This window comes from Stegastes partitus, unplaced genomic scaffold, assembly GCF_000690725.1.
Source record: "Stegastes partitus isolate 25-593 unplaced genomic scaffold, Stegastes_partitus-1.0.2 Scaffold3, whole genome shotgun sequence".
Taxonomy (NCBI): domain Eukaryota; kingdom Metazoa; phylum Chordata; class Actinopteri; family Pomacentridae; genus Stegastes; species Stegastes partitus.
The window spans coordinates 756,569-783,834 of record NW_007577734.1 but is presented as its reverse complement, the minus strand read 5'-3'; the positions used below and the strand labels follow the sequence as shown (position 1 = coordinate 783,834).

Here is a 27,266-nt window from a genome sequence, read left to right as displayed (position 1 = left end):
GAGAGAGAGAGAGAGAGAGCGCGGGGTGATGGCAGAGTGCGGCAGCTTTCTGCTTCAACTACACAGCGAAGGCATAACGTCTGTCTCACACGTCCGGTCTCACTCCAAACCAATGCGCATGCTACACACACCTACGGTGTTCCAGTCCGCACATGCCAGCGGCACAGACTGGCTACCATGCCCTGCCTACAGCTGCACCGAAGGCTTTGAACCTCATGGTTAGCAAATACAGCAGGAATCAAGCAGATAATGAAACTCGATATCCCCTCCCAACCATGCCCTGCTCCAGCAGTAGCCAAGGCCTGCTCCTCCTCGCACAAGAGATGTACTATTGAGAGACTTTCTCCCTCACTCTTTCACTCCCCCTCATTCTTTTATTCCTCCCTGGTCCTCGTTCTGCCAGTCGGCAAGGCGAGATGCCAACCTCTCCCCAAAGCCGGGCAGAGTGCCCTCACCCTTTATGCAAATGATTCACTAGCCCAAATCACACATTCATTCTGTGCCCCCCACCATCACCTACCCCTCCGTTCCTTCATTTATTTCTTTCACCTTTTACTCTGCAATCCCCCACTCTCTACCACTTCTCCCTTTCCTGTACTTCATATTGTTGTTGCACCTCAGCCATCCCTCCCTCTGCTTTTAGCTGCTTCGCTCACCCTCTACCAACTGCCTGCGCTCTCTCTATCTAAATTGCTATCCGTCTTTTAGCATCCCTCGCTCCGCTCCCCCTCACTCCTTTCACTGTGGAACTCCTTTTCTCACTGCCTCTCGCTCTCACAGCTAGACTCACCCAGCAACTCAAACTTGTACACTCATTCCTCGGCCGGTGCCAGACAGGCAAGTGCAGAAACTCCCTTTACCCTCACTCTCTCTTTCTCTTACTCTCCCTCGCATACACAGAGCCACTCATGCTGCAACTCATGCCCTGTTACTTCCCTTAAAGGGAAAGTATCACTTCTATAAATTGTACTTTTTCTCGACCTGTTTGCATTTTGTGTAACTATTATATCATCTGTCAGCATTTAGCACAAAGTGGATCATTTGAAACAAAACCATTTGGCACCTTTATCCATTCTTTCCCTGTCAATTTATTCCCTGTTTTTGCATGATTGATTGCTTCCTTGATTGTTCCTTGAGTGTTTCATTAACACTCTTGTCTTCACAAAAGAAAAAAAAATACAAAAGGGAAGTGTTCTTGACAAGCGTTGGGTCATTTTTACATGGTTTAGCGGCACCATGTTTTTCATACTTTTAAAGTATGCGAGGATGCATATCGGCATAGCAGCAAACTACATTTATTAGCAATAGATAAAACACTACTGATTACAATCTTGCTGATTAAAGAATTATTAACCAAAAGATCAGAATAAACAACCCTTGCCCTTATAAAACCCATTTACAAATATTGTTTCAGTTCATAAGACACAGATGTTTTTGTTTTTTTTTTCTTCGAAAGCTGACAGTTGTAGGGACATGATACCAATATACGGTACATATATTGAGATTGAATGGGTAAGATAAAAGGTTTTATTGAAGGAAATACCCCCCTCCCCCCTGCAAAAGAAAAAAAAAGCCCAGTGATTACAGCTAAAACACTGGAAACGTTTGGGAAACGCTCTCACATAACCACCCTATTTCCACATCAGCGGGCCCCCTATCAGGGACACTGAAGCTTGCAGATTTAATTCTGTTTATTGTATGAGCTGGAGTTTTGCCTGTGCTCGGTTGGCACTGTGAGGGTTAAACTGTGCCTGCTCCCTGTGGCATGATATGAGCTGGGCCTTTGCCTGTGCACTCTGCCTTGTCTGCGCTGAGTCGGTAGTGTTAGGGGTTAAGAGAGGATGCCTGCTTCAAGTGGCTTCCAACGTGACTCTGATCCCATTAGGGTTAAAAGGTGTCTGTTCCATATGGCCTCCTGAGAGCCGGGTCTCAAACTCTGCCACGCTCGATGGTTTTGGGTTAAAGGGAGACTCGGCTCTCATTACGGTAGGCAGCAAGTTATGCTCGACTCTGAGCTGGCAGTGTGAGGGTTAAAGGTTGCTCTGCCCATTCTGAGTGGCATTCCCTATAGGGCAACTGCCATGCCAGGCCGGAAGAAACAGAGGACACACACAAACACATGCGAGGCGAGAAACAAAGAGCCTTCTCAACCGCTCACACACACACACAAACACATGCACACGTGTGCACACACACACTCACACAACAGTTTAAATCATCTTGAAATTTTTATCTCTCAAACTAGTGCTTTTCTTTTTTTAAAGATGAATCCTCCCCAGTGCAGACGGGCGCCTCTGGGAGAGTGTGTGTGCAGTTATCTCCTCTGTGACCACGCTCGCTGCCTTCCCCAGCCTAAACTACCACCTCGCTCAGACCTCAGGAGCACCACAGTACCACAGGCAGACAGCCATAAGTATATGTCCTCAGAGGGGACATAAACTGGAGGAAACCCACCTCGATAAAAAGCCACCTCACAAACAGTGGGGAAGAAAAAAGAGCAGGGAACAAAAAGAAGAAGCAGGATACTGATCCAAGCTCTGAATTAGGCTAGATTCGTATCCATCTATGTATTTGATTTTTACATTTTTTTTTTGTTATTATAACTGGAGTGCTAATATGGAGAAAAATTTCAACCAAAATATTCCTACATGCATTTTACACTATAGTAGAAAATAACTATCTTTTGTGTAGGTTTAGCATTTTGTCTTTTGCTAAAAATCCCTCCTATTATGTAAAAGATTGAATAGCATGTAAGTAAAATACTGTTTATGTGGAAAATGTGCCTTCACTGGCCACACATTGAATCTTGCCATTTTTAAAAATGTTTTTCCCAGTATCCTGCTAGGCTTTACTTTGTTTCATTGAAAACAAACAAACCAAATTCCTAACTGTACTAAATATTCTGTTCCTGCTATATTATTTTTCATCAAACAGTACAGTTTCGCTGACTGTTGGTAAACCTTCAGCGAAACTGGTTCGGTAAGAAATACCAGTCAGTCTCCATTTATAAACATGTGATTGTATGAAAAGATAGTATCACAGAAAAGAGAGCCAGAAGGAAAGAGCTGGACTGAAAGCAGCAAGAGCTGCCACGTCAGATGCTGCTGAGTCTTCTTGGCTGTCAGGACTGAAAGACACACATGTACACACACAGAGAAAAGAAATACGCACACATACAACTGCAGTATGCCGTCCACACACCCACAAAGACTCAAATGCATGCACACACACACACACACACACACACACACACACACACACACACACACACACACACACACACNCACGCACGCACACATGCACAGAAAGCAGGGTTTGCCTTTGCAGTGCTGTTTGGGGAGTTGGAGTCATGAGCCAAGCCTGACACCCCTGCTCAGTGTCGCCATCACCGCTGTCTTTCTGTGAGTCAACATGGATGGAGCTACTCCATCAACAACATACACAGGCCCTAATAATAAAACGAGCAAATCCCTCACTCCAGTTTGCCCGCCACACGCCAAAGAGCGCCTGCCTGGGGTCTGATCATATCCTGTTAGGATTGCTTCTGGATTTGCACTTATCATTTGGTTACACTCTTCAAGCATTTAAATAAATATTCTGTTTTCCAGATTTCAATATGGTATTTAAATGTTTTTAAAAATTACTTTCAACTGTGACCAAATTGTGACAGCAGTATACGCAAAACATTTATTCCCATGCTTCCCATGCACAAAGAAGACAGCACAGTATCCCCTGGATCACATGCAAAATAGGATTTGGCCTCATCTTTATTTAGGCTAGCTTTCTGGAGAAATTGCATTATTGAATACAACAGCACCATTGTTTCAGCAAAATTTTAGAGGCGCTTTCAGCTTTATGAATTTCCAGAGAGGAAAATCAAAATGTGAACACCATTTTTGTGAAGAGGAGAAAGATGGCTCTTGTGAAGAGATTTGATTCTCCAGATAGCACTTGGCACCATTTGCCTGCTCTAAGTACTGTAATATGGTTATGATACATTAGCATTCCTTCACATCACCAAAGAAACCCAATATGTGTATATCAAGCTTTTTAGTCAGCAGAGGAACAGTAAAGAAGCAGAGGGAGAAAAAAAGAGAGAGAAAAGAGAAGGGGGGAAGGTCTAGAAGATGGAGAGCCAGGTAAAGGATTACCATTAAGCGGTGAGAGGGAGTAAAAGTTGCCCGATGAGCAGCATTCCAATGGACAAAGCCCTTTGAATGGTGAAACTGTTTTAGATAGCCTGTGCTGTTCTCAGGAGAGACAGACAGGGAGTTAGTAAAGTGCTTTTAAGCTCACCAAATCCAACATATCCCAGATAAGACTGTGGCTCTTCCTGAGGGAATGAGAGAGAGGAGTAGTGGAGGGGGGCTGGAAAGAATGAGGTAAAATGCAGGAAAGAAGCGGTTAAAGTAACAGATGCAACGAGAGAGAGAGAGAGAAAGTATAGGTGCAGCTGAGGGATGATAGAGAAAAACAGTCAAAGATAAGCAAACATATCAAAGCAAAAAGAAAAAAAAAAGGTATGTTTTGAGAAAGAGACAGAATGACAGAAAAAAAAGAAATGAAATGTATGGGAAGCATATTTTCAAATGAGAGAACATGTGAGCTTTGGTGTTGGTTGAATCTGTCTCATACAGTGCAGCGGATGAACCCGGAGACACTGAGCAGCCCAGCCTGCTTCTACAGCAGGATTTTATCACCTGCGTGAAAGGCGGCTTGAATACACACTGGCTAACATCATCAATCTCTGCTCTGCTGTGTTGGAAGACGAACCTGGAGGAGGCCTTTTATGTACTTTTTCGTGTTCGGATATTATTCAGGCAAGAAAATCATGGTGTTGAGGTGCAAAAATCACTCAAAACATACACATACACAAACGCCATCCCTACAAAGTTGCCTAAAAACACACCGACGCATGTGTCTTTTATGTGTTTTCCCCAATTTTTGCCCACTTTCTGCATACATTCACCACTAACTGCACTGCATGTGCATTAAAAAAAAAACAGAAACAGGTGCACACATACAGGCCAGAAACCAGCAAGTCAACAAACAAGGGTCAGTTTTTTTAAATAATCATTTGTTTATTTAGCAGTGGTCAGGTTTTAACTTATAAACCTTCAAAACTCCCTTGCAAAATTCCTCCTTTGAGACTCCAGAGAGAACATTCAAACAGTATTAATTCCTCTGCTGGGAAAAGGGACGGCCTTTTCCCGGACCAATCCATAACATCTGAATATAAAAATAAATATGAAGAGCGGGCGCGCTCTTAACCCCAAAGTGAGGAGTGAAAAAGCTTGCTGGGAAGTTTGATGGTGGTGTATGTTTTTCCTCTGTTTCACCAGTGTCTGGGACAACATTTTCTCTCTGCGCCGTTGCTCTTGCCGTGTTTTCAACCTCTACCGCCATTTTTCTTAGTCTCTAGCGCTCGTTCTTTTTTTTTTATCCTTATTAAGGGTCCCCTTTAAATCTCTGTCTTCTTCATCTTTTCCCTCACTCTCTTTCTCCCCCTCTCCGCTGGACGTCCCTGTGCCAGTTAACACACCACAAGCCAGAGGGAGGACCGCAAGAATGCTTAAATCAGCATAATTAGGCCTGTGTGTACTTTAAACACACACGTTTCCCCCAAGCCTGGACCCCTGCCACCCGTACACTGCTGTGTACGCAGCCACGGCCTGTCTCTTTGAGTCAATAAACACAAACATATCAGCAGTCAGTCTCACAAACGTTTACACAGCGCATACACACACGCATGCATATGCAATACATGAAGTGAAAAATGATGCAGTATCTGTCTTCCAACCAACTTTGTCCCACCAACTCAAGCTACCTCCCTCACACAGCTGCCACCCACCTCCCCCTCTGGCCCAAACCGCCATCACCACACTAACACAGTTTGACCCTTTACACTGTGTAGCTGACGGCAGAGGAAAGAAAATCAGTTTAATATGGGAAAAGTTGCACATTTGTTGAAAAATGTCCATAAGCAAGCAGTTAAAATAAAAAAATTAAAAATTAAGCACAATATGCACTAAAACAATAGCAGGGATCTCAACGGGGGTTTGTGGTTTTGTCCCACACACATCTGTATGTGTTTTAGGTTTCAGTCGTGCATTAACAAAACAACAGCCTCCCAGCGAATCCAGGGTGCCCAGCTGCATGTGGGGATTATCAGTAGTCATTACACACCATTTAATAATAATCACAGCCATCAAAACGAATCAGTCCCAACATGTGATAATGCCGCCTGAGTGGATCATATTAGCGAAGATGAGAACTGATTAGACAATAATTCATTTGCATTTCATCTTATTTAAATGATCACATCGGCACCCACACACACTTTGGTGAGCAACTTATTACCGTCTTTATCTGCGTCTTCTTGCTGCTCGTCGTGTACGTCAGTGTATCTCTGTGTGAGATAAGAGCCGTGATGGGGATGACACTCGTGAGCGTACATTATCAAAGAGCTCTCGACAGAAAAGTGTGAAAGTCAGTAAGTACTGCTCAGTTCAAAGACATCCAATAAAAACATTACACTCCCTCCCTCAGGAGTTTAAACACTTGCAGCTCCCGCAGAAGCTTCAGGTGCGGACGGACGCTTCAAGTGAGGCCTCGCATGGACACATCAAAACACTGAAACCGAATATTGTGAATGAGAGACATAGTTCAGTGTGCGAAAGGCCTTCCAATCCTAAAGATCCTTCACGGAGAACGAGTAACTCCAGTAGTGAATGGTAATGCAGTTGTGCCCCTGAACTTGGAAATGCAGCAGCGTTGCCATGGAGTTTAAATGTCACAAAGGCAAAACATGAACTTAATTTGATTTCCCTTTTTAACATCACCAGCCACAAAAACAGATAAATTTTATGTGGCCTCAGCTTGCTTTTTCTCTTGGCAAAAACGCTGCAGAAAGCGATCAGAATGATGTGCTCAGTCTACTTAGAAAAATATTTTGTCAGCAGCATTTGATCAAAGTGGTGTGATACTGTTTATATGAGGGTGAGCACTGAAAACTAGCCACAAAGAAGCCACTCTGTGTGTCGCTGTCACACACTCACGCACGCCGAGGCACGAACACACTCATTGCTCTGTTTGTGTGCTTGCACAGCTGTGGATCTTGCGCAGGGTTCAACCAAGGTAAAGATATGGTATATTACGCAATGGCTTATAGATTTTTCCACCCCTGGCAAGCTGCCAGTGCTCTCAACGGGAGAGAGAGAGAGACAGAAAATCGTACAGCAGCACACTTTGTTCCACAAAGTCTGACTCACTAACTGGATTCACTGGCTGCTAATGGGAGGCCTCTAGAACCAGGAGTTGTGGATGTAGGACCGCATGTGTTGTGTGTGTGTTACCTGATAATACTGGGAATAAAGTAATTGGAAGATTGTTAGTGTATCTGTGTCAGAGATATTCATTAGGCCTGGTGGATATTTACAGCTATCGGTCCCATGGGTGATGTGGACTGCTGCTGCTCTACGCTGGGCCGCCTCTACTTCACACATTCACGTACACGCTGCAGTGGCAAAAATAAATGACCTTAAGCACTCTTTGAACACAGTGGGGTCTAGTAGCTATACAGTCTGACCTATGCAATTCCATCAACAACTCTTTAAAGATAAAGTAATCATACTGACAGTAGTCGGCTATTGTTTAGTCCACGCAATATGTAACTTTTGCTGCTTTGTGCTTTTAAGAACAGTCGTGTTTTATGGTGAAAAGGCACAAATTAATGTCTTTGAAATAAACAACAAAAAACTCCAATGTGCACGCACGACAGACATTTCGGTGCAGGCTACTTCCAAAATGAGACTTGGAAGAGTCAGCAAGAGCTGCCCAATCTGTTTTGAATCAGATGCTCGCCTGTCAGGATGATCAATCTGAATGTTTTCTTGATTTACTTACTGAGTACGTGACATGCATATGTTAATGAAACTTGTGCGCTTCTCATATCAGTCTTGTCCATATTTTCCCGCCTGGATTAAGGAGGCAGACATACTGTTCACACACAAAGCAATAGAAATGCATTCACCGAGCTGATTTGGCCTAGATCTCGCACACCGAGGTTTCTCCTACTCTTTTAATTGGGCTCTTGATGCTCGACATAGGGTGTACTTCCTCTAATTAGCTATATCTATAGCGTATGGGAGGGTGATGAATGCATGCATGTGTAAAATCCTCTTTTGAGCAACTCCAAACTAACTAAGAGCTTTAATTTCACGCTAGGCTGCATTGTCCCATTCAGTGGGGTTACCCCCACAAAAAAAAGCCTCTGAGAAAATCAAAAAGAACGAAAAACACACCAATGGGTCACAGAGGAGGGGGATGGAGAAAGACACAGAAAGAGTGAGAGTGAGAGAGAGAGAGAGAGAGAGGGAGAGAGAGACACAAACAACAACAACAACAACAACTAAAGCTCATCCTGGAACAATGCAGATCTCTCACTAACCGTTACTTCTCTTCTAAAGGGAGCTAATTGAGGGGGTGGAGGAGCAGGAGCAGGATGAAGGTGAAGGGGAGTCTGTCCCCAAGCAGCTGCAAGAAGCCCGTAGTTCACTGCCTCTTGCATCTTCTCATCCCTTGATTCCTTATTGGTTCCTCACATTTCCACTGTCTGATGATCTCATCCCTTGCTGGCAAACTCAAGTCTTTTCGTGTTAAATGACGGTAAACTGTTAGTTGTTGCACCTTTGATTCTCAAACCCAAGAAGAAAAAAAAACAAAAACAATTTTTACACAGGGAGGTTATGCAATTATCAGTCAATCACTCACTCGGTTTACACACCTAATTCTTACCTCCAGCCAAATGTAAAATTATATCGTGTAACGAGCATCACAACAACAAAAGCTCGGAGGGATAATTGTGTTTATTTGATTTTGGAGTACTTTCTGCTCTCATGACAAAAACTGGCTGAGGCTAAACGGAGAGAGATGTTCCCAGTATCAGCACACTGAAGTGATTTTGACTCTGCTGCTCCTCCGCCACATGTCTGTCTATCTGTCTATAACATATGTGAGCGCTCAGTCTGATTTAAGATGTGTGTGTGCGTGTATGTACATGTGTGTGCCGTATGGGTTGGTAAACAAAACTATATCTCAGACCAACATAAGACCGCTATAGGGGCCGCCTGCTTTCACTGGCCACAAATCAGCCTAAACCTAATCCACACTAGAAGGCAGAGACATTGACACACACACACACACACACACACACACACACACACACACACACACACACGTATCAGCCGCACGAACACGTGCCCATCCATCTAGGGGACAGCCACCTATTACCCTGTTGTGCCAACTGCCTCAGTTAAGCATGGCAAATCCATTTTCTATGGGCAGTCAGGAAGACTGCACAGATAAGGGATAAGCAGAGCACCAGTGTTGGATTTAACCCACCTCCAAGACAGAATCACACACAGACATACAGGCAGTGGAGGACTGTCCACAAGCCACTTCAGGGTTTGGCTTCGAGGCCTTATGGTCTCTGCTATAGCAATTTTTTTGTATGTTACAAAGTAAAACTAATATTTGTTGCATACACACACATTTGACTCAAATATCTGAACTAACGATGGACTTGATTTGAGCATTTAAATGACTGAAAATTTATTCAGACTCTGTTCAACTGATGCAGATATTTGGTGCCACTTCCCTGCACTCTTTCCCTCTGTCTCTGCCTACCAGCTCTCACTCTGGGCCAAGCAGTGTAAGGTGGACCTGGTCTGCCTCCAGCAGAAAGGATGAATAAGTAAAAAGAACACAGTGTACCCCTGGGTTCTGCCTGCAACCCACTGCCTATCTGCCTGCTGCTGGCCTTCAGTTGGCAGGCCACGTTTAGCCCTGCTTACCGTCCACAACAGCAAACGTGTTCTCCACTGCCTGTGCTGTGCCTACTAACTAGGACCTGTGCGAGCAGGATTAGTAGCAGTAGCAGTAGTAGTAGTAGTGGTAGTAGTAGTAGTAGTAGTAGTAGTATTAGTATTAGTGTGTGTGTGTGTGTGTGTGTGTGTAGGTGTGTGTGTGTGTGTGTGTGTGTGTGTGTGTGTGCGTGCGTGCCCGTGCATGTGCATGTGTGTGTGGTGCAAAGTGACGCCGGTAAGGCTCGGTATGTTACCAGATCATGCAGGCCCACCTCGACTTACACCAGCACCGCCGCCGTCCACGTCGGGTCCCAGTGAAACCAGAACCGAGGGCTGACGCAGGAGAACCACCAGCCCCACATGGGGCAGGAGTAAAGAAGCACACGCTTGCGCAAAGACGCACACTCACGCGTGCACAGCTATGATGGCCTAGACCTTGAACCTCTGACTTCTAATGAGCTCTAGCAGAAAATTTGGCTTTGTGTGCAGTGTTTAAACTAGTAGATATTTAGGACAATATAACTACACAAACGGCATGTGTGGGCTTCTCACATATTGTCACACATCCCCATATGCACAGACACACACACGCACACACCAAACTACACACAAGTGCATTTATCTCCATCACCAAAGATGCTGACCATATTTTTTTTTTTCTGTTGCTATGGCTATATGGCATGGTTACAGTATGTATAGATTTCCCTTCATGCTTTCATGTGTTTTGCCAATCTGCACGGCCGAGCGAATTTCAAGGACTCATTTGATCTCCAAAATCTAAAACCCCCTTAAGAAGTGCATATAATGGAACATGAATCGCTCATGAGCGAGAATCGAGGAAAGCAAATAAAACTTTTTGTCTGCGAACCGTGCGGGGGGGAAACGGTTAAGCAATCTTTCCCGCACATTGTTAAACATCTCTGAGTCTGCAGCAAAGCTTCAAAAGTTGGCTGCGTTTGTGAGACGCGCTGTAGCCCCACATTAGCAGCCCATCTCATTTGGATAAGCGGGACTTAACTGGAGTCTGAAATAATTGATTTCCAAACGCAGCACATAAAAGTTTTTAATTAACGACGCGTTCTCGACCTTCAAAAAAAAAAAAAAAAAAGACGCATGAAAACTTTATGCAAATACATTTCCGTCACATGGATGTGAAACAAAACCACGAAGCCCCGTAAAAGTACAAAAAAAAGTAATAATAATTGGAAAAAAAAAAGCCCCTCTTGATAACGTTTGGCAAGTGCACTTTTGGCTGATCGTGTGCGTCACCTACCAGGCCATTCCAGCAAAGCTTTTATCAGCATTAATAATACATTGTAGATTGTTTACACCAGTTTTGCATGTTTTCTGTGATTTGTTAATTATTTACATGACTGTGATCAAGAACACAATCTTAATGGAGTCACTGGACGGCAGTGGCAGCGCGGTTACAAGTACATTACGCACGTCAGGATCCATCATCCATCATCCGTGCGCTCATGGATGTGCACACGAACTAAGTAAAAGAACAACATACAATCCGGTCCCTCCTTTTTTATCTCTCTCTCTTTTTTTCTTTTTTTTTTTTTTGCAACATCAAATCAGATCATTAAAACGATCACAGCAAATTAAAGCTAAATGCTTCGAATCAAGTTTTTAATTACAGGTGTAAGCAGGATGCATGAGCGTCTTTACAGTTAATTTTCTGACTGGTGTTATTTTTATATCCTCTGAATACAAACACGAGCTCCGCGGGAAGATATGAGAGAATGCAAACAAATCAGCTCTGCTTGATATCCATCATTGAAAGCCGGAGACGAAATAGCAGCAGCCTAAGCAGATCAATATGTATCGCGCATATGGGCTGCACGCGTCCATGCGGCGCTCGTGAGAGAGGATCTGCTGCCAATTAATTTTAATTAATGGAAAGAAAGAGGAAACTCGATGCGGACCTCTGCCTCATACCACCAGGCTTGGAAAATTATCTGTGCTAAATATGCAGTAGGGCTGTTGGACTTATTTTACGCAGCAAATCAAATAGACTATTGATTAGAAAATGTGTCCCTCGCTGTTTAAAACGTGCAGACGCCAGAAAGGTCAAAAGAAAAGTGGAAGAAAGAAAAATAAAAAGAAGAGAGAGAGAGAAGCATTTTTCTTGCTAGTGCAATTGCTTTTGATGCAGAATCTACGTCTGACTTGGTTGCAGTGACAAAAAAAAAGAAAGACAGGATGAAATATATATATGCATTTGAGAAGATTTGTGTCCGTTTCTTTCTGAGAAACTTCATAAAGTTACAGAAACACGCTGAGGTCTGGTCAGAGGGCCTGAAATAACAGTGAGAAGGAATCCTGCGTGTTTTCCACGGAGCTCGTCAAAACCAGACTTTTCTGTTTAAGGAAAGGGATGACTCTCTCTACTGCATCACAGACAATGAATGCAACTCCAATATTATCTCAAATACATTTAGTCAAACAAAATTATTCTAACAAAAAAATCTCCTGATACAACAAAATGTAAGTGCGTAACTCGGCAGGCCGTGACCTCCTCGTATCACTGGAAATTTCACCTATACGCCTGGAGCTAAACACCTGTGACTTTGAAATGCCAAATCATTTCACAATATAAATGAATGTGTTGCGCATGAGCCTGCTAGATGTATTTCCTCGCAGTGCATCTCTAACTCCTGACTAAGTGAAGCTCAGATGGAAAAAATATACATGACCTCCTGATGAATACTAATTTAAATGCTCATACTCAGTCTTTCAAGTGGAGTTTAATGGTAAAATACTGAAATACAAAAAAGACATTTAACCGAGTGTCTAATGTGATAAACCGAGCGGCTGAGGGAGAAAACGGAATTGTGGCGGCCTGAAGCTGCAGGCGCGCCGAGCCTGCACTTCTCATGTGTTAACTCTGCAGTAGCTGCACTAAATATGTGCGTCTGGGAAGCATATGCTTATTTAACAAACATAACTTTAAATATATATGTGGTTTCAGTCACACAAAAGGCTGCGCTGTGAGGAAAACGAAAAAGGTCATTTACAGCTTGACCTTTGCTCTTGTGAGACGTGAAAAGACTTGGTTTGAGCTGCAGAAAAAAACCCAACTTAACACATATTCACCATATTCAGCTCAGAAATAAAATACATTTACTGTGATTTTTTTTTTTTTTTTAATCAGCAAAAAGAATCCACAATCTTTCTTTGAGTCAAAGCGGTTTAAGTGCAGACTTGGCCCAGATTGTTTTAAAATTTCACTTAAAGATTTTTTCTGTTGGATATTTTGTACAGAAATATAGTATACTGAAGGAAAATTACAAAATCTTCATGGTGACAAATAAAGATAAATCTAAACTTTTACTGTATAGTGGCACAAGTGCGGAGAGAAGTGTAAGTTCAAAAGGTCAAAACTCAGTCTGAAGCCTAATTTTGCATTTAAAGGTAAAAATGTGAGACAAATATTTTAAAAGTACTTAGTTATAGGATTTATTAGATTATTTTTTTAAAATAAGCAAAAGAAAAAAAATCTATATTTATGTGTGTGCCTCTAACCGAACTATTACCCAAACGGCCTTTGGAAATTACGCACATAAAAACGCCTGGCACGTTTTTCTACCGAGTGAATCCCTTAACAAATATCCACCCTGTCCTTGATAAAAATACAACAAAATAACTGATGAGAATGTATTTTTAAAAATGTAGTTATATTGCTTCTTAAAATAATAACTGTGTTTTGTCATTAACCGGAGTCTCCACACACGCCCACCAACTCTCCTGTCGCCTTTGTGCTTGAAGAACTTTTTAAAAATATATAATTTAATAAAATAACGTTTAATTTGTAAATGATTCTACTGAGGTAGAATATAGCAAACCCGGGGCAGATATGAACGGTGACCCTAAAAGGCCCCATCGCCGTCTGCGGCTGAAGACGGACAGACGTCCCTAACAGCCGCAAGTCAGAAACCCCCCGAAAAAAAACCCCAACTGTCCTACAGCTCAAGTATTAGAACTTAATAGGAGGTTTACGATATTTATTGAAGAAGCCGATAACTGCCTCGGGGTGTTTGCAATTAGTCGCCAGCTGCCAGGAGGACACCCAACCCTCCTTCCCCTTTCTCGAACCTCCGTTTTATATAAAATAGATTTGGGAGAAGCGCCATTTTCTCTCCAAACCATGCGCAATGAGACGCACAAGAAAAGCCCGTTGGAGGAGTGCCATTAAAAAGAAAGGGGGGAGAGAGAAGGGAGCGAGAGAGAGAGAGAGAGAGAGAGGGAGAAAGAGGGAGGGAGGTTAAACATGGGAAAAAGCAGAGCAGAGTTGAAAAAAAAAGGTCCTTAATACGCAACAAATGACAAGCAGCAGCAGCGCGACAGACAACACAACACTGTAACCGCGTACAGTAGAAGCAGACCGGAGGCGCACGACACCGGAAAATCTTTTCTTAAAAAAAAAAAAAAAAAAAAAACACAGCGAAGAGGAGCGTTAAAACGGCGATTTTCTTTCCATACCTGTGTCAAGCAGTAAGGGGAGTACATGGTGGTGTCTAGAGATGAAAATTGGAGTTGTTGATAACAAAGTTGGATGGAGGTTTGCTGCGGTGCCGCATTGCAAAGCCGCTGTGGCTCAGTCCAGGCTGTAACCCCGCCTCACTCGCAGTGAAAGCTCGGCAATAACTTTAGGGGAAAGTTTTGCTGCTCTCTCTCCCTCCCTCCCTCCCTCCCTCTCTCTCTCTCTCTCTCTAACTCTGCCCCCCCTCCCTTCCTTCCCGCTTCTCTCAGATCGACACAAACCTAACTTTATATTTAAAATCATGCGGGGTTGCTTAACGCTTTGGAAAGAATCAGTGCTTCGCTAAAACCCCCAAAGAGATACACTGTTCCTGCTGCACTGTAGCTGCGTCTGTGATTCTCAATGAGGAGTGCAGTCACATTTTTTCTTATTTTATTATCTATATATGTATTTATCATCTGCAATATTCATATGGCATTTAATTTTGCACTTGCAGTTCTGCAGAAGGTGTATTTTTTAATTTTAATAATTATCTATCTATCTATCTATCTATCTATCTATCTATCTATCTATCTATCTATCTATCTATCTATCTATCTATCTATCTATCTATCATGTTACTTAAAACATTTTAATAGCTTGTGGCAGGAGTTGAAAATTCCACAAACCTTCCCACCTTCCTCTGGTGCAGGCACATCTATCTAAATATATATATTTTTTGCTTTTGTTTGTTAAAACTTCTTTTGCCATTGAGCACACAGCAAGTGATTGATGGATCAGATTTCCTCAAAATGATCTTTTTTTTTTTTTGCTTGCTTTCATATCCTTTGGTCCTATGAAGAATGTAGAAGCAAGCCCAAGTGTGACCAAAATAGAAAGGAGAAAAAGTTTGAGATTTACAGCTCAGATTATGCTGTGGTCGTTTGTCGTGATGGTGACGCAAAGCTGTCTGCACAAATGAGTCAAGGGCCTTAAGCTGAAGAGGCCCGTATTCTTAGTTTGACTGTGTGTTACAGTAAATAAAACGTGAGCAGGGAAGTGAGCATTTAATGCTGCTGAAACATGTGGGTCAATTATTTGTATTTTACTGCATTTTACAGAGTGTCACGGCTGGATATGAGGCCCAGCTCTGTCCATTTTCCTGAGGATGTACTTTGCTGCTCAGTTTGGGACAAACAGCTCTTTATCTGTACGGTATAACCCCAACGTATAAAATATTTACAGTGAAAATTTAGATATTGTCAATATTTCTGTGTATTTCTATAAGTTGAACTAAAGAAGTCCAAAATTATTACAGCAAGTTTTAAATTTCACTGTCTAAGACTGTAATTTACTCAGCTGTGATACCTCTTGGTTTCCTATTTCTCTCCTTTTTAATTAATTCCAAGTCATATTCCAGCTTACTATATACGTATATGCAGACAAAAGATACCTAAACTCGGGCAAAGTGGTCTAAACCAGTTTCATTGTGATTCCTATTGTATGGAAGCGATGCACTCTGTTTCTAATCAGGCTTGGCTTTATCCTCGCCTGCTCTCTGCTCCTCAGCCTAATCAAACTCATATATGCAGGCAGAGTGCCTGCAATTATACATAAGCCCCTGCCTTGTGCATGTGTGCACGAGTGTATAAGTGAGAGTGTGTGTGAGAGCATTAGTGTTTGGAAATGTGTGTGCGCACCTACGTGTGAATACGATTCTGAATGTGCATATGTCCGGGTGTGTGTTGGAGTTGTGCAAAAGTGTGTTCACACATATGCACGCGTGCGTGTGTGTATGAGTGTGTGTGTGTGTGTGTGTGTGTCTGTGAGTGTGCAAGGGTGCGGTTTTTGGGGTTGAGGTCACCCCAGTGCTTGTATGCCAAGTTTTTCAGGGGGATATGAAGCTGTGCAGCTTTACGAGACCTCAGCCTATGTAGGATACTTAGACGCTCACACCACAGACACACACATGCATATAATGTACAGTTTACACACATATACAGTGCGTACATGGACGCAAATGTCTGGTGGTCAAAGATATGCTGGCACAAACAAACAAAAAAAGAATTAGACTGAGAAGAAAGAGGGAAATACTAAATAAAAGTGGGGAAAAAAAGTAAAGCATATTGAGGTGTAGTGTTCTTTTCCCAAAGTCTCTCCTCTTTCCAAACCACACCCCACCACGGCACAGGCCCAAACCCCAAAGCCTTTGTGTGCTCCCTCACTTTCCCTCTTTCTCTTTCTGGCTACCCTCTTTTTCTCTTTCACAGTTGTATTTTTTAGGTGATCTTTTTCTGTTTTATAATCTTTTTTTTTTTTTTTGCTGTTCTTTTTCTCTTTCTGCCATCCTCAACTCACACTTGTGCACTGTCTCTTTTGTCCGTCTGACGAAACACATTGTCTTTGTCTCTGGCTTCAGCCTGGCATTAGATGTCCATCTCAGTATTCAGCACAGGCACTTGGCTGTAACAAACAAACTATAGCAACCGCTGGAGTTACAAAACATTGGCGCTCAGGTTTTCTTTCTAAACTCTCTCTCCCTTTCTGTTTTTCTCTCTCTCTCTCTGCCCGGGATCGAACAGGCCCGTCAGAACATCACCTATGAAAGCCCCTCGACTGAGCGGGCATGTGGTGGTTTCTTAGACTACGTTTGCCATTAGAAAGCACATGAGAAAACCATATGGTATGTCCAAAGTTAGCAGGTTGTGGTCTCTCATTGACACACGGCGCTATCCATGTACTTGCTGTTTACCATTGCTTGTGGCTAGGCCATTAAATATTGAAAGTGATGTAGCATACTGATACTGCCATTAGCATGCTAAATGTGTGAGACAGGTGGTTGAGGCTGTCTTTCAAAAGGCAGGAAATATGTGAACGGAAAATATGTGTAACTGTACCGTTTACTACACCATACAGTGTAAATATTGTTCGAGTAAGCTGTTTATGTGTGCTCTAGGAAGGAGCACGCCAGTCAAATGCATACAGGCATATGCAGTCAGAAAGAAATGGCTGACTGGCCGCTATGGCTAACAAGCATATTATACACAGTGTGGATCCCAGAGACTCTATGGATCTGTTTGCAATCTGAGTGTGTGTGCAGAGCAATGTGCTACGCCTGCTGCTTTTTGTGTTTACTGTATGTAGTAGCTGCTCATACGTTATACTCAGACTGGTTTGGATTTCTGCATTTCTGCCGTGTTTGTATTCAGCAGAAAGAAAACGTATAGATTTATTTTAGTCTAATGTCATCATTCCTTAATTTAAGCGGAAAATGCAACATGTCAGATTGCAGCATGCAGGCCAAAGGAGCAGTTTTCCAGGCATTCTAGCAGTTATCTGTAAACTCTCCCTGAAACACGTTTTAAAAAATATATTAAAATGACAACATGCAGCACATGTCACACAGAAAGTGTCCTGCAAAACAAATCTCGTCTGGCATTTTGCTTTGTTTTCACTGGCTTCTAACTTCTGTCTTCGACGTGAAGAGAATGTGTGCAGATTCTGCAACAAAGCCAAACTTCTGCCAAGCGTAAATAATACCTTGTAAAAAATACATGTCACCGAAAAAGCTGACATTTTTAGGAAACATAATGTTTTTGCAGGGCACTGTTGCCACATGTCAGCACAGGCGACAGATGAATTCAGGATATCCATGGTTACGGCAGAATGTCAACACAAAATGGGGATGTATTTCCTGAACACATTCATATCAGAAGCTCTTTTTCAAAATCATGAACGTAATAAAGTGGTTAACATATATAGTTTTCATCATGTTGAAGTCTGAGCTTGTAAAATGATTTTTTTGGGGGGGGGGGATTATTTCCAAGGGCTTGTTTGTGTGTTCAGGAAACAAATCTTGGGACGCAGACACAAGGATGGATATAGAGAGCTTAGAGTGTGTATACCCTGTATGTGTCAGACACGAGGAAACATTCAGGCATCCCTGGGCCTCTAGTAGGATCGTCGTTCACCAGGTAGGTGTCAGTAGCCTGAAAAACACACACAAAGATAGTTATTTAAATAAAATGTTCACAGTTTAGTTGCGTAGTGATTTGGCCACATTGTTGGCGCCTCTCTTCGGAAGCCATCTCAAATGATTTTATGACAAAGGTGCCAGAAAATCAAGCGCTTGCTTCTTGGTGTGATGTTAAGAAAAAGGAATAGACTTTAATATTTACCAAAGACAATGTTATACTGGGCTTTTGTTATTCTTTAATAAATATTAAGCAACACTAACCCTAAGAAATTATGCAGTGAAAAAAAAACACTTGCAATTTTGAGAATTTAGTAAAATCCACAGAAACATTCGTGACCAATCATTTCCTGAAGTCACTCTGATATAAACCTGGTTTTCTTTCTTCCTCTTTGTGATGCAACCCTGAAATTTACCTGTAACATGCGAGACGGTGTCATAACCCCTGCCGGTTTCATTTCTCCACAGAAGAAGCAAATCCCTAGTCAGATAGTCTGTAAGTACCAGTGTGTATGCATGCATATGTGTGTAGGTGTGCATTCAGGGAGCTTCATTTGTATTCTAAGTCAAGCAGGCAGGCGGGCAGACAGGGTTCTGGCAGGGCCTGGAGCTGTGAAATAGGCTCTCCTTGCAGTTCTGCCGTTGATTGGATCAACCTATCCCACTCTACTTAGCCGAAGGGAGCCCAAATCCCACAGCCGCTGTGCCGTTCTGTGAAATCCTATTTCATTTCACAACTTTAACGGATAAAAAAGCATGCACACACACTTGTGCCAGCCCAAGACCCCATGCCACATTTATTTAGTGAACAGGAGCAGAGAAAACACAGTGTATCTGGTTGTGAAGAAATGTTTGAATGCGCACACATATAGTCTAACCCTCTTGAAAATATAATCCCCAGTACGTATATACATTTTTTCCACACCCATGCGCTCTCAGGCTCGCACACGAACACGCAGCGACACACACACACACACACACACACACACACACACACACACACACACACACACACACACACAAGCACACACCAGTGCACACGTGCATGCCACTTACGCAGACACACAGACACAAACCCCATAATAAGAGCCAGACGTTGGCAGACCACACAGCCCTGAGTTGTGGTGAAAACAAAGGCTATTCATATCCTTCGCAATGAGAGGTCTGTACAGCTAACTCTCTTTCTCCCTCTCTCCCCCGTCCCTCCCCTCAGCTTTTTATTACAGATAATCTGCACTCACAAACCTTCCATTTTTCTGCAATTGTGCGATTCCTAATCATCTTTATTAGTCCATAAACACGTTTTTTTAAAATTTTTAGTCTCTTTTTTTATTGCAGAGGCCCTCAACTCCTTGAGGGGGCAACACAGTGCCTATTGTTGAGTCTCAAGATGATGATGAAGCCAGGAACAGAGTGAAAGAGGCCTGATAAGACAGCAAGGCATTCTGGGATTGGGGTAGCAGAGTTCCTCAGATGCACACACGTACACGTGCATGTTAATACACCCAAGAGCGTACACAGAGACAAAATGTGAGCACTCAAAGTCTGCCAGGCCACATGTGTCTGATAATGAAACGATGCATCCGATTGGCTGTTGGTCAGAATAATGGCCTGGATCCACAGCACCTGTGCGGGGATCCACACCAGTGCGAGCCTGCCGACTACCAGCGAACAGACCACAATGCATCAGGTGCCCTGCAGCCTCTGTGATTGGCCGTTCCCGGCCAGAAACAGGGTCAGGTGCACTAGTAAGTCTTCCCTGATTGGTTGAGCCGAACCCAAAAAGCTGCGGGTGGGAAAGAGCTGTTTTCATTGGCTGCCACTGCCTCATTCTGCTGGTGAATGGGTGTCTGGGTGGATGGCACTGGGACAATTAGGAGTGTGTGAGAAAACATACTGAATATTTGTGAAAAATCTTTGTACATATGTAGCTCTTCATATCCACAGAATCTCAGCATTGACCAACCTTTAATTTTTGACTTCAGGACAAACAATAAAAAGCACACGCAAAGAAACTGCACCCTAACAATAGCTAATTTGCTCTTATTTCATATTAACCAACCAACAAAGAGGAATTTAAATGCCCTCTTTATGTTGTCAGCCAAAGAAACAGGTGTTGATGAACCTCAATCCCATTGTGCAACAGTGAATAACATGAAGCTAATGAATAGGCTAAGCTCTGTACCTGCCACTGGGGAGGCCAGAACATACTGACTCCCTTTGTAGTAAACCCCTCAAAAAACTCCAGGCCCCCAAACACTCTCTCCTGCAGCAGTGTATGAATTATATATTATACTATATATATAGAACATATGCCCAGCCCATATGGCCAGCCCTGAGCGAAAAATCTCAAAGCCCTCCTTAATTAACATTTTAGAGGGAAGATTCGGAGGCGGGAGATTGAGTCAGTGACCTATTTGGAGTCCATCATCGCCCAATGCAAATGTGTTAATTGAGACAGATTTTCCTACTCCACAGATATGTGTAGTAGTGGATGCAGTGGAGGATTTTTTTTCTTTCAACTTTTTTTTTTTTGGTCTGAGCCATCTGATCTAAGGTAGGGGAATAGGATCTGTTTAAAACTGCCTTTCCACCGACAAAAGAAGACACGTCTCTTTCACTTTCTCCCTCAGTCTTCCCTTGGCTCGCTCTCTATCTGTCTCCTTCTCTCTCTGGGTATATGTGTTGATGACCATATGGCCAAATTCTTTGGAGGTGAGATCTCCAAAAAACCTGCTCACACACTTGCGCATACGCTCACACATGTACTTACACACACACCTCCACAGAGCTTTGTGTATGAAAGGCCCTGATGGTGGAATTTGTTTCAGATGGCTCCATTTTAAAGCACATGAATGGCAACATATCAATGATCCTCCTCTCTATCTTTCTGTCTCTCTGCATCTCGCATTAGCAGTTACACACGAACACACAGCACCTACACACACACATATACACACAAAAGAAACTTCCATCACACACACACACACACACACACACACACACACACACACACACACACACACACACACACACACACACACACACACACACACACCTGGTGCAGTCCTCTTCTTGTTTCCAAATAGGATTTATTCTGGCTGTCGCACAATCATCGACCGCAACCACCATCAGTGCTGTCAGTCCATCTTTTTAAAAAACCATAATTATTATCACTGCCATTGTGTCTTAAACACGTTTTTATCATCAGGATTCGGTGGCTGAAAATAACATTGCCAAGTTTAAGGCACAGGATGAAAATGGAGGGGGGGGGAGAGGCAGTCCAGCCAACCTGCGTGAGATGGCAACCACTTCAAAGACGCCAGGCCGCACCGGCGATCTGTTCCATGGTGTGTGAGGAGTGTATGAAAGGCAGAAATGGCCGCTGTGTGAGTCCCTGCCAAAGCTACCTCAGGGAAAAATGTTGGAAAAATACAATTTTTCACACAGCCATCTCGGGGAGGGGGGGTTGTTGACGAGGAAATGGGGAGACTAAGAAAGAAGATGAGAAACTGAGGGGCTGCATTAAAAAAATAAAATAGATGGATGGATGGCTGAGCAGAGTGGAGCTAATTATTTCACTCCACTTGTGGGTCCTGAAGGTTTAGTTGGGTCAGAAGTACAGCCAAGATGCAGAGCTGAAGATTGCATTTGGCTTAATTGTGCAGTTGTGTTTCACACAATAGTAAATGGTGGGATTCTGGATAAGGCATGCAGCACATGGTGTGAACACTGCATCTTAAGGAGGCCTGACTGCAGGAGGGAGTCGCATAAAACTGTTTCAGATGACTTTAGCAAAAAACATTTGACTTATGTGAGATATTCAACTGTGTGCATGTTTGTGTGTGTGCAGTTCCAATCAAAGGTAAGGTGAAACTTGTGCCTGGTTAATAGATGTGAAACTCCGCCAGCCCTAACAATGGCTCGTCCCGACTTCATGTAAAAAAAAAATAAAAAAAACTTTACCAAAACTGTTACGGTGTAACAAGTTTGAACAGAGCACACATTGTGACACACCCCAAGATTCACTCGGCCTGGCACCTCGCCTGTCAACTACTGATCTTGCTAGACAGGATAGGCTATGGACTGTGGCCTGTAGATAATACCATGCCAATTGTAACACTGAACTTCCCGGGCTACAGCATTTCACTGCCACAGTGCTTGCACCACCTCCTCCATACATTTGGAAACCCGACGCCACTGGCACCTCTTTTCCTACATGGATCCTCGTTCAAGCTTTTTTTTTTAAATGGCCAAACCACACTCAGTTAAGGTCGAGCTGCACTGGCTAAGTGCATTTAACAATGAGGTTTGGGCTGGTACAATCAGCCCTTTGTGTCACATGAGGACTGATCCATGGGGAGATTTTCTTGTGGTTATGGGTCTAATACAGCAGAGTTTACCACAAAGACCAGGAAGCATGGAGTTACATTACAGCACACACACACACACACACACACACGCACACACACACGCACAGACTGTATGACTCAGTGAAGGAGCGTGTTGAGCTCATTTCAAATGTCTCACCCACTTCCAGCTCAACTCAAATGATACTCTGAAAATGTATTTAATAATACGGCAAGGGTCACGCCCACCTCCCAACTTGGCACCAGTAACTTTCTTAACTTTTATTTGACTGACAGATTTTGTGGTTGGCAGGTTTTTCTCTGCAACAACCGCAGCGCAACCAACTGTGAAATTATAGGCCCACAATCAAAACAAAAATGAGGATTGTAATATAACTGCCAGTTATGAACCATTGTCTAATGGTTCGCTTACCTGCAGAAATAAAAGACAGATAATTGGACGGCTGACATCAGAAAAAACACACGCGGCCTGCGATTTGACATCCTGAGCTGCTCGAGGCCTGCTGTTGCTGTTGTGCAGGTATGACGGGGCGTCCCAGCAACGTGGGCCAACACACATTTTTGGCAGGTAACCCCTATAAAAGTTATGTAACAGATATTTAAAACACATGAAAATATGTGTTTGCATCCTACTGATGTGACAGAATGTGTGTCCTTCATGTGAACAGAAATCACTGGTCACTGATGGTGTTACTGTATACAGGAAGCATTTGCTTATGTTAATGACACTGAACTTCCTCTTCACCGTGAATTTGAGAATAAACCTTTGGGACTAAACACTCTGAGCAGTTAAAAAAAAATTATAATGCGACTTTTATAATGTAATCAAAATATGCACACTAGGAGAATTCAAGCACAAATCTATATATGCACATATTTTCCTTTTTTGCTCATCATTTGTACGATTTCAAGTTCATGTGTGTTTATTATATTAATCGCTTCTATTCATAAGAAAAACACATTGTTTGAAATTGTAATCTTGTCTATATAAGATATTAATTTTATTTCTAAGGACCAACTTATTTAATAGAAACTTGCCAGAGGATCACTGAATAAGATTTTTTGTGTTTAATAGCACTAATATGCAAAAACTCAATAGAAAACTTTGATCAATGTACAAAAATGTGAATTATAATTGTAAAATATTTTATATTTTTTTATAATCTACTCTGTAGTTCTTTATGTGTTGCAACAAAAGCTGCTCATCATCACCCAAAAAAATTTAACAGGTTTAACAGACCCTGTAAACTATATGTCAAATGACAAATCCACAAATACAGTTGAATTATGGCATGTTTTACTCGAATCTCCTGGGATGCTCATAAAACATCCTTTAGGTCACAATTTTATGAGGGCATTTTAATACAAAACATTAAAAGCTGACAATTTAGTGCTAATGAATCCTTTACTACAGTTACAGAACCATCAGCTGCACACTGAAAAGAAAAGCAGTCCTAAATAACAATAACAATTCTTTTGCAATAATAATACAACCGATCTAAAGACGATGTTGGTAATAAAATGCATTATTTATGTTTATGTATGCTGCAGGATTTAAAGAGATAATTCGCTGATAAGCATCCGATTTTCAGATTAACATTAAATGCAACGGAGGGGCTCTAATTCGTGCTATTTTCCTGTATACACTCTCACCACTTGTTCTGGGGACACAAAGACAGTCTGTGTGTCACCTCACCTCCCCACCCCCTTGTAGTCACTATAAAGTGTCATCAGCTACGCAAATGAAGTGCCCATTGATAAAAAGAGCAGCCGCCTTCCGATGGAATAGAAGCAGTCCGGGTGCAAGGTGGAGGACGGTGCAGCAGTCGTGCGCCACACGGATTTATTTTTATTTTTTTTTAGGAATCTTGCGCATAATAATAATAATAATAATAATAATAATAATAATAATAATAATAATAATAATAATAATAATAATAATAATAATCGCCATGATAATAAATATCGCCCACAAACTGTCTGTGCGTGGCAGCCTTTCAGATCTGTCCAGTCTGTGGTCGCATTTGTGTTTTATTCTGTTTGATCTGAGCAGCGCAGTAAAGATCAGCCTCCCCGTTGTCAGTCGGTGTCTGCAGGGCCACTCAAACGCCTCTGCAAACACTTCAGTCTGCACATTGTTCACGCTTCAGAGAGGATACACTGTTTTAAAGCAGGGAATTTAGTATTTAATAAACATATATTTGAGTGTGTGTTATACACTTAGGCTGATTACTGTGGTTATCGATTTGAGAAAGGAAATTTTGGGAAAATGGCAGCAAGAAAAGTGCAGTTTACCAAAAGACCAAAAAATCAAAAAACAAAAACTGCAGCCTGGACTTAAAAAGCACAGATCTTTGTTAAAATATATTGTTGTGTGAAAATATCTGACAACGAGCACAGTTTATTAAATGTTTTTCAAAACTTGGTCAATCAGTGTGAATTTAGATGCTTTGCAAAGCTCAGAATTGGCAAGCAAAGCAGGTGGTTACTTTTACGCATGACGCAGACCTATTCTCTCTCTCTCTCTCTCTCTCTCTCTCTCTCTCTCTCTCTCTCTCTTTCTCTCTGTTACAGACACACATGCAAACACGCACGAGCGCGCGCACACACAGGTGTGTTGTACAGTCATCTGTGGCCTCACAATGAGCCAAACGTATCTCCAACAAAGTTCTGATAATTCACAAAGAAATTTAAGAGCTGAAACAACTGCAGGAATGCAGTTAAACAAAATCGGCGTTTTGTTTATTTTCAGTCCTATAGACTTTACCCTATAGACCCAATAGAAGGGAACTATTGAGTTACACAGCACGTACCATTATAGCGTGGGGAGATCTGCCAACCCTCTCAATGCCCCATTTTCCTTTAAAAGTTCAGCTTCCAAAAAAGTGAGAGAGGGAGTGAGAGCTGAGGGAGGAAGACTTGGTCTCTTCGCTGTTGCCGGAAGCAAAAAAAAGGTCCTTTAAACAAGTCGGCCTTAGGCCCAGCTAGAAAAAAAACACGCTGTTTCAAAAGTGGGTCCACTCTGCAAGAGATAGGAGGAAAAAGAGGACAGCGGCTCCGAGCTCTCCGTCTACCGCTGCTTGGCGTCAGATGCGCCCATGTCCATCGAGAAAGAAGTCAGAGAGACGTCTGCGTCAAAGTCCCGAGGTGCGTCCTTCAGCCTCCAAACTTGTCCAGCAGATTGAGAGACGCTCAAAAGCTCCCCCAAAATGATATTAATATCGCGTTCAAATTAATGGACGGGAGAGGTGATGCAAAGTAAGTTGTGTTTATATTCTTTTTTTTTCCTCGTGTGCAGCCTTTTTGCAGTTGAGCAGCTTCTGTTTCCAAAACGTGTCCAAAAGCAGCTGTCTCCTACGCCGCGCGTCCGATCTGTTTTACCCTCGTATCTTTCTCTCTCTCTCTCCTCTCTCTTGTTCCAAACACACACAAACACGCGCAAGCACACACGCGGAGTTACACACAAAACGGGGGGACACCCCTGGTCCCTCGCCTCCTCCTCCTCAAAAGCTGACGAGATGAAAGAGCAGCTTGCGTGTTTTTCCCGCTTCTTCAAAAATCGCCACCGCCTAGCAGGCGGCTGCAGAATGCCTGCACAGCGACACGTTGTCGGTTCCCGCGAAGCTTTTTCAGCGGCGGCGGGTCCGGATGCCTCGGTGCGTAAAATGGGAGCTCTCCGTGCGCTCCGGCGGCGAGCTCGCCTTCACTTCTCTCCCTTCGAGGAGAGAGAGAGAGAGAGAGAGAGAAAAAAAAGAAATGATCAGCCACTAAATAGCTCACTTCACCAGCATGTGCCCTGTTTAATCACACGTACACACCAAATAATAGACGGGGAATTAGGGCAGTTGTTTACAGTGGAGGAGGCGGGGGGTGCCGGTGCTTCAGGCGGCAGCAGCAGCGTCGAACTGGTGAATTATTAGGTGAATTATTAATAACGCGAACGGTGTGCAGTCTGTCGCGGAGAGAGCGCAGCGGCCAGGGGAGCAGCTGGGGCTTTAGGAGCATTAGGAGGACCAGGGGCTAAATCACGGACTGCCGGGATTAGGGCTGCACTGCTCCTACCTACCGCCTACTGAAGCTTTCAGAGTGGCACTGTGGGCACGGCCGGGCCACAAGCAAGAGCTGCTCCGAGTTGTGATTTCCGCGTTTCTTCTTCTTCTTCTTCTTCTTCTTCTTTTTTTTTTTTAATAATTACAATCTGAAGCAAAAAAAACAGGCACCCAATAAGGTCAATAAGTTCTTGTAGGGGAAATAGGGACGCAGTGAACAAGTGACGTCTGCATTTCCATCCAAAAAAACTTTAGTCAGGTGTCACTGAATCCCTTCTCAAAGAGTAACAAGGCTCTGTTTTTTGTTTGTTTGCTTGTTTCTAAAAGTAGTTCCATTTTTAAGCTTGCAGATTTATGAAACACCTGCCAGGTTAAATATATTCAGCTATTCTTGTTAGACACAATGATGGCAAGTTAGGAGCAATGATAATCGTGGATTTGAACAACCTCTAACTTCAGTGGTGTTTCACCTGACACAAACCTATTGTCACAGAATGAATGAAAAGTGAAGCAACAGGATAAACTGAGATATGCCAGAGT

At 42.8% G+C, this 27,266-nt stretch overlaps 1 protein-coding gene across 10 annotated transcripts in view; it reads right to left on the bottom strand.

The window, feature by feature from the left end:
• Nucleotides 1-26,384, bottom strand: part of nfixa (nuclear factor I/Xa) — a 116,038-nt gene extending 89,654 nt beyond the window's left edge. For 2 of the 10 annotated variants that reach the window (XM_008276697.1, XM_008276746.1), the window contains exons 1-2: nt 25,491-26,382; nt 18,240-18,323 (exon numbers count right to left, since the gene is read on the bottom strand). In XM_008276697.1, coding sequence (XP_008274919.1) covers nt 18,240-18,323; nt 25,491-25,493 — 87 coding nt within the window. In that variant the 5' untranslated portion in view covers nt 25,494-26,382. Of the gene's footprint in view, nt 1-14,354; nt 14,533-18,239; nt 18,324-25,490 lie in introns of those variants that run through there. The other 8 variants (XM_008276764.1, XM_008276705.1, XM_008276724.1 and 5 more) reach the window with 7 other exon arrangements.
• Between the last annotated feature and the right edge of the window lie 882 nt (nt 26,385-27,266).